This window comes from Acomys russatus, chromosome 3, assembly GCF_903995435.1.
Source record: "Acomys russatus chromosome 3, mAcoRus1.1, whole genome shotgun sequence".
In the NCBI taxonomy this organism is placed as follows: domain Eukaryota; kingdom Metazoa; phylum Chordata; class Mammalia; order Rodentia; family Muridae; genus Acomys; species Acomys russatus.
This window is the reverse complement of record NC_067139.1, coordinates 32,886,608-32,899,019: the sequence shown is the minus strand read 5'-3', so window position 1 is coordinate 32,899,019 and position 12,412 is coordinate 32,886,608. Positions and strand designations below refer to the sequence as shown.

General features: G+C 40.2%; 1 protein-coding gene across 1 annotated transcript in view; it reads left to right on the top strand.

Moving 5' to 3' along the window:
- The first annotated feature begins 146 nt into the window (after positions 1 to 146).
- Positions 147 to 12,412, top strand: part of Cenpp (centromere protein P) — a 195,698-nt gene continuing 183,432 nt past the window's right edge. The window contains exons 1-4 of the mRNA XM_051171120.1: positions 147 to 256; positions 2,607 to 2,785; positions 5,592 to 5,680; positions 10,956 to 11,044. Of these exons, the coding sequence (XP_051027077.1) occupies positions 147 to 256; positions 2,607 to 2,785; positions 5,592 to 5,680; positions 10,956 to 11,044 (467 nt within the window). The remainder of the gene's footprint in view (positions 257 to 2,606; positions 2,786 to 5,591; positions 5,681 to 10,955; positions 11,045 to 12,412) is intronic.

The window sequence follows — 12,412 nt, the reverse complement described above, 5'->3', positions numbered from 1 at the left end:
CTGAGGCGGTGGGGGTGCACGCGGCGGGGCCCAGCAGCGTGTCTCTCCCCCCACGAGCTCTCCGATGGTCCGCCCCGCCGCGCGCGCGCTGCTTGAAGCGTCTGGTGAGTAAGGCGCCTAGACAGCTGGGTTCCTGCCGTGCTGCCATGGATCCCGAGGCGCGCGAGTTGCGCGCCTTGGAGGCGGAGATCGCGGCGCTGCAGCGGGAGTGCAAGATGCTGCCAAAGCCCGAGGAGAAGACCTTGTCCGGAGCCCGGTAGGTGTCTTTTGTCCACTCCTTGGGGCCACGCACGCTATCACCTGGCAGACCTATCAACCACCCCCCCCCCCCCCCCGCCCCCAGACAGTTGCGGGCGCCGACCCCCGGCACGCCCTGAGCTGAGTCCTGTAGTGGGAGACCTTCTGAAAAGTGAACTTGAATCACAATCGATTCTGGGAGGACGCTGAGCCCGTAGTGCGAGCACTGCGTTCGAGGCTTATTATGTCTTGAGGTTGTTTGGCTTGGCTGATAAGAATCAAAGGGGAAAGTCTTGCTTTTAACTCGTTTTACCTTGGGGAAACAGTATCTAATTGGGCGGTTTTTATGGTTTGGGAGACATTGTTAGGCAGTGGGTCAAGAATAAGCTCAACTTGACTTAAGCTCATCATGGGTCTTCCTGCCCCGCCCCCCCCGCCCCCCCCCCCCGGTGGTGGGTAGATTACCTAACTCTGCTTTCATGGGTTTGTTTTTGTGTCTCACCTAACCTTATTTAAGTGATACTGATGTTTTTCATTATGCTAATGACATAAGGGTTGGGAGTATATATAGCCCTGTGGGACAGCAGTCTAGCAAGGGCAAGGACCAGACGTGGCCTGGCGTGGTGGTGGTGGTGGTGGTGGGTTAATGACAGAAATTACCTCTGAAAAATAGCTTAGGTGGAGTAAATTGATATATAGCTAATGCTGTCTTTAGGAAAGTGTGATAGTCCTCTGGATTAGGAGCTATTGTTAACACCTGTTTAAAGGTAATGAGCCGAAGTGTCAGAGAAGTTAAATAGCTTGCCTAAGGTCCTAGAGAAATCCAAAGTCCAGGCATTCTTCTCCATTCAAAGCGAGAAGAAAGAAGGAAACCTGCAACCTATAGTAATTTAGTAATCTTAAATGTAAAAATAAACTACTGTTATTTTATTACGTGTAATTTGGTACAGGTGCAGAGAATGAGATTTTTCTGTGCTAAAAAGAACCTTCAGGAGGGAAAGAAATTTTAGAGAAGTCCTAAAGAAAATCAAATAAGAGGAAGTTGTAACTGCTTAAGAGAGAGAGAGAGAGAGAGAGAGAGAGAGAGAGAGAGAAATGTGTGTGCAATGGCCTATATATGCTCTTTCACAAGCAAGAAAGTGAGACACTTACTGCTCACTCAGGTGTGACCCACATATTATTAGGATTACACATTATTGGGGATTGGTGAAACTGCCGGACTCCTTTGGAAATCTCCATCCCTGTTTACTGAATTAGAATTTGTATTTTATCAAGACAGCTTGCCTATACACCCTTTGTATGCACACTTAAAAGGTTCAGAAGCAATGTGTCCTACCATGGGGTGGGGAGGAACGGTTTCTTTACTCACCACAAGATGTCAGTACAAGCCGAGTATGATGGAATAGATTGGTTGTGTAATCTGGGACTCCTTAGTAATGAAGTTGAAAGTTAGAACAACCCAGACTAGTCCAAAATATGTAGATTCAGTGTGAAATTTTTCTCACTGTGGTGACAGAAGATTGAGACCAAGCTACTTAGTTTTTAAAAATTTGTTATTGCATATGTATTGTGTGTGAATGAGGGCTCATGTGTGCATATGGAAGTTAGGGTATAGACCAGACACTTCCAAGTGTCAGATCTCTCATTCTAATGGGGATGAACTCCAGTGTGAGGCTTGTGCAGCAGGTACTGTTACCTGCAGAGCCATCTTGCTGATCCTCCAAGATACTTTAAAAGTGATCTTAATGGTTGATTGGATTGGGAGCTGGAGAATTGGAACTAAGTTGTTTGATTTGGTAATCCCCTACACACACACACACACACACACACACACACACACACACACACAAACTCAGACAGAGACAGAGAGGCAAAGACAGAAAACTTTAAATATGGATTTCACAGATGAGGGAAAACTAGTATTTGCCTTCCTAGCTTATTTAGTATGATTTCCTTTTGCATCCATTTTCCTATATTTCTGAAGTGTTCTTTCTTTCTTGGAGAAGTCTTTCTTTCTTTTTTTTTCTTTTTTCTTTTTTTTTCCCTTGCCATGACACCTCTCCTTCATCAGGTCATACAGTGGCAGCCTGTAGTCTACCATTTTACTTGGACGTCCTCAAGCTCAACAAGCCTGAGAATGTCCCTGTTTTGGCTGCATGTGTGCCTGGTGCCCACTTGAGTCCACAACAGAGTTGGACCCCCTGGAACTGGAATTAGAGACTTGTAAGCCACCATGTGGGTACTGGAAATCAAAACTGAGTTCTCTGGAAGCCCACCTTTGCTCCTAGGGATGGAGTCTAGAGAAAATTTGTGTAGTAAGTAAAACATTTACTAGTTGTCAAGTAACATTTTTGATGCTTGCCTTTCAGGAAATCATTTCAAAAAATTTCCCAGTCAGATTCTGAGGAATTGGAATCCTTGAAAGACTTAAAAAGTCAGCTTGGACATTTAAAATCTGAACTCTCATTTCTGAGTAAACTTACTGGCATCAATATAAGAAACTATTCCAAGGTCGAGGACATTGTCGACACTGAAGTGACAGAAAAGGGTAAGCATTATTTTTAACCTGATTGTGGTTTTTCAAATGTATTATGAGTGTGTGTTGGGGTGGGGTGCACGAGTTACAGTGTGCTTATGGTGATAGAGGGCAACGTTCAGGGCTCTGTTCTTTCTCCCAGTTGTGGAGACAAAGTCTCTCTTCTAGTGTCTGAGTTACAAACCCAGGCTAGTTGGCCCTTTAGCTCTCAGTCCTTACCTCCAACTCCTTACATGTCTCTCCTTTTTTTTTTTTTTTTTTTTTTTTTTCATGTGTATTCCAAGGAGCTAATGTAGGACCTAATGCTTACAAGGCAAAAACTCTACCAACTCATCTATCCCATAGTCGTATCCATGCCTTTTATTTATTTATTTAAATTAGCCTGTTCAGAGTTTAAAAGTACTGAAACTAAAGCACTGTTTTTGTGTGTGGATTTGCTGCAAATCCATCTTTTGGCAAATGGCTTGAGCTGAAGCAAATTACTCTCAGAGGTGATTTTCACTAAAAGAAAGCCCTTCATCCTACACTACCTTCTATTTCTTTTAGTAACTCTAAACATGAATGACAGTTATTGAGTGGCTGATCCTCACACTGGTTTTTACATTACACAAATAAGACGTGGTATGAATGCATTCTTGAGAATAAGTCTTCAAAGGAAGGAGGCTAGGAGAAAACGTTAACATTTTTTAGTAAAACAAATGTCTCTGGGTAGTGGCATGTACCTTTTCCCTTTGTGTTCCCACGTATTTCCAATTTTCTAGAAAAATAAACTTTATTACTGCAATGAATAAAATTAGTCTGTTCAAAATTTAAAAGTACTTAAAGCTTATTACATTAGATATTTATATGCAATATATATTTTTATTGTATACTTTCATAATGAAAAAGTAAAACTTAGATTCAAGTCATAGTATTTATATGGGCCTGAGTTTCTTGTCTGCAAAATAAAGTAATCAGTGCTGTTTTTAAGATTCTATTCAAGATTCGTTTTTGCCACATTTTTGGCCATTTTATTACTTTGTTAAAATTACATTTATCAATTTAGTGTGTGTGTATATATATGGACATACATGTACCAGACTGCTTGTGTTGAAGTCAGAGGACAAATGTAAGGAGTTGGTTCTTTCCTTCACCCTTTAGGTTCCGGGTATCAAAGTGGGGTTTTAAGCTTGGTGCTGTAGTGACAATTTTAGATTTTGTTTGCTTGTTTGTTTGTTTGTTTTTTGAGACCAGGTTTTTCTTGTAGCCTTGGCTTTCTTGGATCTCCCTTTGTAGACCAGGTTGTCCTCTGACCTCCGGATGCATATAACACACGCACGCACGCACGCGCACACACACACACACACACGCACGCAAATAAAAATTAAATTAAAGACTGAGTGTGGTGATACCTTTAATCTCAGTATTCCGGAGGCAAATGCAGACAGATCTTTGTGAGTTTGAAGCCAATCTTGTCTACTCAGTGAGTTTCAGGACAGCAAGGACTATATAGAGATAAGTAAATAATGGAAAATAAAACATATAACAGTTAACATGATTCAGACTTATTTAGGACTATATTAGTATATATACACACATGTATAAATACATACACGTATGTATGTATTTCTATTTCTTAACCATTGATATACTTGAAAACTTAAAAGTATAAATTTTTAGTAACCCTATTTTATAAGGCCAATTACTTTGACATGACCTTCCAAAATGTTGCGGGGGGAAGGCTGGGGGGACATTCAGTTTGTTTTCAGACAGACAGCACGAGCAGGTAAAACTACAGCGTAGTTCACACACTCGTTCACAGGGTGTGAGAAAGCCATGGCGTCTGTGTCCTCTCCAACAGTCCCCACTTCACAGTGTGAACAGGTGGACAGGTGCACACAGGGCTCACTTACAATCCTAGAAGGAAAGGCACAGCTTGGCAAAGAACAGTAACAAAAAAGTTTTGGATCCTAAAATCAGGTGCAAAAAGAAAGAGGGTAACTTTGTGGAGAGTCAGTCTCCATTTTCATTTGGGCAATGGCATTCCACAGGGCAGAAAGAATTTTCTACCCAGGAACTTGAAATGTGAGTCTCTCCTTCCTCATTAAACCATCAAGACACTGTTACAACAGCTTTCAAAATTATTACACATACAAAAAGGTAACTAAAAACAAAGAGCATAGAAGCAACCATGAAGATTTCTTGAACGTCCAGCCCCTCTCGCCAGTACATTAACTCTTAGGTTTAAGACCTGAAATACTTGGTGGTCACAAAATAACAAAATTGACTTTTTTGGGGGGGAGGGTTACAAAAATAAAAATAATTGAGGTAGATAAATTAAAGCCCTCACGTCCAGGCCTGGCCTGTCTCAGCTCTATAACCTTCATAATGGCACAAGGTGGGTGGCTAAATGTGAAAATCTTCAGGACTTGGTACAAGGAAATTGAAATAACAACTGAAGGATAACGTGTAGAGCTGTGAGGAGACCCTCCCGGCCTGCTAGGAGTTCCTCCCTAAGAAGCCGCATGCAGTTCTTCAATGCAGGAGGCACTGAAAACGCACATAAAATCACCTGAGGTGCTCACCCACTCCAGGCTCTGGGAAAAGGGTGGGTTATAGAAGATGTGGGGACTGATAGCACTCTCAGGGCTCCCTCCTAACTGTTTAAATAAGCAGCAGGATAAGTTGTGGGGTCCCTAGGGACGAGGGTCAGTTTGTCCTTTCAAATTTTTTAAAGCAATTACTAACGTATATTTCATACTTCTATTCACAAGTAGATATTCACTTAAATAAGTATTTGAAGTATTTTAAATAAAATATTTGATTTTCTAATTAACAGATACAAAGAAAGTTCTACAGAGACACAGATTATCAGGAAATTGCAACATGGTTACATTTCAACTGGAATTTCAGGTTCTGGAAATTGAGGTAACTTGAGCTTGTGGTGATGATAAAATTTTTTTCCTATGAGAAACAGTTCCCATATATAGCCACTACTGTGTTTAAAATGAGGAGAAATGCATAAGCCAGGGTTCCTTCATAGCACATTTGTATTATATATAAAGATTTAAGAGTACCCTCTCAACTGAATATGCTGGAATTGGTGCTGAGCCCATAAGTGCTTTATTTTTGGCCAGGTAGGAGATGGTTTTAGGCTCCTAGTAAAGTCTCTGAGGTTGTGGAAGCAGTGTTGCATGCCACCATCAGATGGATGAAAAATATGAGAGTAACTGTTGACATTCGTTGAAAGACAGAATACTGCGATTGAATCTCCAAAGAGATTTGTATTGTTGTTCACATTTAAAATTATGCAGGCATTTGATGACTACTTGGTTTTCCTAACAGTGTGCTGCAGAAAAGCATGCTTTCCTTGGCTCTGTTAAGAGCACTCATTTTCTCTCTGAGCCTTTAAAATTTATGACTCTTAAAGAGTCACTGGCAAGTAAGATGTTGGAAAGAACTGCAAATAGCTGTGGAATTAACAGGGCCTTCGGGATCAATTATATAGAAGTTGTCAATAGCTATTGGTTGGAAAGAAAGGGGACAAAGGCCCTCTTTATTTTCCTTTGCTACTTAGAACTGATAAAGTGAGTTTTTAAATTTTCTTTTTAGTGAGGGGTGTTGGGGGCTAAGATCTTGCTCTCAACCTTGTTAAGCTTGGCCTTGAGCTCATCTTCCATGTGCTTCAGCCTCCTGAGTACCTGGATTTGAAGTCACGTGCTGCCACACTCACTGTGTAGGTACTAGAAAATCTTCTTTCATAGAATTCCTAGGTGAGAGACTAAAGAGATGGCTCAGCAGTTAAGAGCACTTATTGCTCTTGCAGGGGACCTGGGTTGAGTTCCTGATACCACATGATAGCTCACAAGTATTTGAAACTACAATTTCAAAGAATCAATGCCCTCTTCTCACTTCTGAGGGTACCACACATGCACATGGTATGCATATGTACTTGCAGGCAAAACACTCATACACTTAAAATAAATCCTTAAAAAATTTTAGAATTGGTTGGCCAAAGGAAATGTACATTTAAATTTAGATTGATTGATAAATTTAGATATCTTCCAAAGTGGTTTTACCATTATATTGGTTACTTGTTATTGTCCATTTAACACAACCTGGAGGCTCCTGAGAAGGAGGAGAGAAGAATTTGAAGATCATGTTGGCCTGGGGACACATCTGTGAGTGATTGTCTTGATTGATGATTGATTTGTATGGCCCAGCCCACTGTGGGTAACACCAAGCCCTAGGCAGATGATTCTGAACTGTCTGAAAAAAAAGAAAAAAGAAAATCTAGGGGCTGGAGAGATAGCTCAGAGGTTAAGAGCACTGACTACTCTACCAGAGGTCCTGAGTTCAATTCCCAGCAACCACAAGGTGGCTCACAACCATCTATAATATAATCTGATGCCCTCTTCTGGCCTGCAGGTATGTAGGCAGAGCACTGTATACATAATATATATATATAAGCTAGCTGAGCATGAGCCAATGAACAACCCAGTAAGTAGTATTCCTCCACAGTTTTTGCTCTAAATTCCTGCTTGAGTTCCTGCCCTGACTTCCCTGAGTGATAGGCTGTGACATGAAAGTGTAAGATAACACATTTTCTCTCCTCTAACAAGTTGCTTTTGGAAATGGTGTTTATCAGAAAGCAAACTAAAACAAGCAGAGGGTTTGTTTGTTTGTTTGTTTGTTTGTTTTTGACAGGGTTTCTCTGTGTAGCCCTAGCTATCTGTAGTTCTGTAAACCAGGCTGGCCCTGAATTCAGAGGTCCCCCTGCTTTTGCCTCCCAGGTACTGCGATTAAAGGCATATGCATGCACTCACCATCTGGCTTGTATAAATTTTTTACTTTTGAGATTGATGGAGGAAAAAAGTAAAGTCAGAGCAACATGTTGGGTTTTCTTTCTTCCCTAAAATCAAACATTCCACTAGAGAGAGATGTTTAGTTGTCAAAAGGTTAAAAATATTTAAACAACACATTTCAGTCTTATAAATACTTAATCTTGCTTAATAAATATTGATGCAATTTTTGAACCAAAGTGCCTGTCCTAGTTAAGGGTACTATTGCTGTGATAAAACACCATGACCAGAACGACTTGGAGGAGGAAAGAGTTTAGTTGGCTTACACTTCCTCATCACTGTTCATCATTGAAGGAAGTCAGGACAGGAACTTTCTTATAGAAGCCTGGGCCATCACCCACAGTAGTCTGGACCCTTTCACATCAATCACTAATTAAGAAAATTGCCTACAACCCTATCTTAAGGAGTTTTTTTCTTACTTGAGGTTCCCTCTTCTCAGATGACCTTAGCTTCTGTCACACTGACATAAAACTAGCCAGCACAATGGCCTTAAGTTCTATTAGTAGAATATTATAAACAGAGATAGGGAAATCTATGTGGAGAGTCTGAGTCATTGCTTCTGTTGATGCAGTGCTTGTCAGGGTTTGGAACATAGACTTCATTTTCTTTACTTGATTGCCTGGTGGTGTCAGCACTGCAGTGTTTGTGAAAAGTTTTAAGACCAGAACAAATGTGCACACAGTGTCAGCTTTCCACGGTCTGTGCAGTGTAAGTCAGATGGGTGGGAGTTTGTAGGATGCTAAAGTGTGTTTATATCACTTCTCTTTGTAAAACAAAAACACTAAAAGTAGCCACCTTTTTAAATGTAGAGAATATAATTTCATCATCATGGTCTTCAATGTTTGAACCCAAACATTGAAATCCTAATATATTGTGTTATATATGTGTGTGTGTGTGTGTGTGTGTGTGTGTGTATTTGTGTTTATATATTCTAACACAACCTAATATATATGATGGTGCAGATTTTTTCAAGTAAAGGGTTATTTCTTGGCCCAGAAAAGCTTGACCCAGGGTGACTACTAATCAACAGTCACCAGAAGTCAACCTGAAACAGTGTCATTGTCAGTGATAAAGTTGCAGACAGGAGGAATAAGCAAAGGCAAAGCAGAAAAATGAGACGTTATGGAAAAGTTAGAGAAACCCCTCAAAGTGTCTTGAGAAAGGAAGAAAGTGCTAAGCAGTGTATCTAGTGGCTTCCTCTAGGACTTATGACAGAAACTGGACAAAGACTGAGATAATTTTTGTTGCAGTTTGCTCATTCTCTAGGCATGTCCTTGGGCCAAGTGGACAGGGAGCCAATAGGCTCTGCAAATAAAATACCTCCCTGGCCCACTGGACATGATCACGTGCTGTTTGCCCAGTTATGGTAGTGACCACTCATTGAAGTCCATTCCTGTCCATTTTTATGTTTCTTTGTCCACTGCCAGCTTCATCAGATCTGGTGGCTGCCGCTAACTTTGGCTAGCATTGCAAGTGTCTGATCCTGTAGCTGTTGCTGGTCTCTAACCTTGTCTTGTATCAGGCTAGCTGTTGGTTGAATTGTGCTCTTTTTGCGTTCGTGCTGGTCACCTTGCAGTTTGACCATAGGCCTTTTCTAAAACTGACTCCTGCCTTGAAAGTATGTAAAGCTTGCAAAATTAGTATCATTCTAAATATTTTGGGTGGTGAAATGTTAGGGCTAAGGTTGGGACAAGGTCTCTCCCACTGTAGCCCAGGCTGGTTTAGAACTCAACTGTGTAGTCCAGGCTGGCCATTTACTTATGCCAGTCCTCCAGCTTTGAACTCTTGAATACTGAGATTGTAGGTATGAGCAACTATACTGACCCTAGGACCCTTTTCTTAAGATTCCTACTCATAGTTCTTAAATCATAAGAGTCCATTGAAACCTGCTGTTAAAAGAAGATGAGAGAAGCCATGTGTGGTGGTGCACACCTGTAATCCCAGCACTTGGGGAGGCAGAGGCAGGTTGATCTTTGTGAGTTCGAGGCCAGCCTGGTCTACAAAGTGAGTCATGTTTGCAAGGCTCATCCTTGTTATAGCATGTGTTACTACTTTTGGGGGCTAAGTAATGTCCCGTTTGTGGATGCACCACTTTTCTTCCATTTCAGTAGTTGGTGAAGTTGCTTTCACTTTGGGTTGTTATGACTAATGCTGCTACAAACACTCTCGCAAAGGGCTTACTTAGGTGCGTAGATGGGTTTGTTTTGGCTGTATGACGAGGAGCGCAATCACTAGATCAAATGGAACCACTAGCTAATGACTGGTATGCCCATCATGTCCTCTGTGATTACTGCCTATTTGTGTTTGGGGTTTTTTGGGAAGACTTTTAGTTTCTCTTTTTGTTTGTTTTGCTTGTTTTTCAAGACAGGGTTTCTCTGTGTCACGTGCCTTGGCTGTTCTGGACTTGCTCTGTAGACCAGGCTGGGCTCGAACTCAGAGAGATCTGCCTGCCTCTGCCTCCTGAGTGCTGGGATTACACTGCACCACCAGGCCTGGCTACTTTTTTAGTTTCTATGATCAAACTCACATAGGTAAAAACTTACATATTTAATACAGTGTATTAACCTTGTATAGATGAGAAAAATTAAATTTAGTATTTCCATACCAATATAGCTGTTAATTTCTGTATATTGCCAACTCAGCATGGCAAACTGAGATACTTTTTTTTCAAAGTTGACAGCACAGCTAAACTTTACAAAAGATCCATATTGTACATTTTTGTGTATGCATGTTTGTATATGTGTATATATTTATTTTTTATTTAAAGAACACTGATGACAGTATGTTATTCATCAGTAGATAACTGCCTGTTTACTTATTATCTTTGTAGAAATGTCTATGCACATCCTCTGTCCAGTTTTTAACTATGCTGTCTTTGTAAAATGTGAATTGTAAGAATGTTTCTGGAGCATCACTAGGCATGCTGATGTGCCCTTTAACCCCAGCTCTGGGAGGCAGAGGCAAGTGGATCTTTGTGAGTTTGAGGCCAGCCTGGTCTATATTGGGAGATGCAGGATAGCTCTGCTGTGTACTACCACCACCCCCCTGCTGATATTTTGAATTTTTATGTAATCATAGTTTCTATTTTTTTCCTATTATTTGGTTAGAAAGTTTTTTAAAATCCATTCCTCCTACTATTTATGGTATCACTATTCAGTTTAAGTAATTAATTTAGAAATTATTTTGTTTTAGTAAGTACTAAGTTTATGATTTAATTTATTTAACAAAGAGCCAATATCTTATCATTTCCTGTCAATTTTCTATTTGTATATCTTAGAGTATTTTTGTCATGTTTAAAAGATAGTTTGCTCTTGTACATAAACTTTTTATCTTTATTTTAGACTAAAGAGAAAATTTCTTCTGTTATAACTGACCTCAGTATAATAATGGAACCCACAGAATATTCAGAATTAAGTGAATTTGCATCTAGGTAAGCTGTTTTACAAATTTTTAAAAATAATTTATTTTTATGTGCATTGGTGTTTTGCCTGTATGTCTGTCTGTGTGGAGTTGTCAGATTCCCTGGAACTGAAGTTGTAAATGGTTGTGAGTTACCATGAGGATGCTGGGAATTGAAACCAGGTCCTCTGAAAGAGCAGCTAGTGTTCTTAACCACTAAGCCATTCTCCAGCTCCTGATTAGCAAATTTATTGCTTTGTGATTCATTTTTACTCCACAGGTTTTAAATATTTCCTTACAATTTTTTTTTCTGTTTTATATATTAAATAGTTTTTCTTTTTAAAATTTTATGTGTATGGGTATTTTGCTTGCATGTGTGTTTATATATCATGTGTATGCAGTGCCTATAGAGTTCAGAAAAGGTCACTGTATTATGTATGCTTTTCAGCTGGATGTTTTAAAATATTAATAATCATAACTTTAGTTTTGAGACTTGGTCTCTATATGTGGCCATAGCTTGTTTTAAACTTTGACTCTTCTGCCTTACCTTTTTTAGTAGCTGAAATTACATGCCAGACCACAGATATATTGGAGCTCCTATTTAACAAATATCAATATCTGAATCTGTGGTCCTCCCTTCCCCTGGGGCATCTTTGGCCACCATCCCATAAGGATAAAGGGAACAGAAGTGATGAATAGGGTTTGGACAGCCACAAATACGCTGGACAAGACATCCAAGATCAGCTTCAGAGTGGAAATTCATTGTTTTAAGGGGTAAAATATATAAAGGCTCTTAGGGTTACAGGAAGGAAGGACTGATTGGTCATAACACAGTTACCTAATTACTGTATGGACAGGCAAAGGAGTGTAGAGTCACATAGGTCTGTGAAGGGTCATCCTCCAAGCAAAGTCAGGCATCTGTGCCTAGAGATGCTATCCAGATGAGGTCAGGCAGAGTAGAGGAAGCCCCACTGGGAAAGAGAGCCCTCCATTTTGTAACGAGTTCAGAAAGCTATCTGGACATGGTGGGCTGCTTCCTTAGTAGCAGGGTCTTCCAACATGAATCATCTTTGAGTCCAGGTCTGCTGATTAGTTTACAATGGCTTAATTTTTCTTGAACTTTTGTTTCATAATTTGTGGTTGAGCTGGGTGTGGTGGCTAGCACCTTTAATCCCAGCACTTGGGAGGCAGAGGCAGGCAGATCGCTGTGAGTTCAAAGCCAGCCTGGTCTACAAAAGTGAGTCCAAGACAGCAAGGACTGTTAACACAGAGAAACTTGTCTCGAAAAAACCTTATAATAATGATGATGATGATGATATTATTATTATTATTATCATCATTATCATCATCTGTGGTTGAATAGTAGACATTGCCTGTGAGAAAACAAACTGAACTAAAT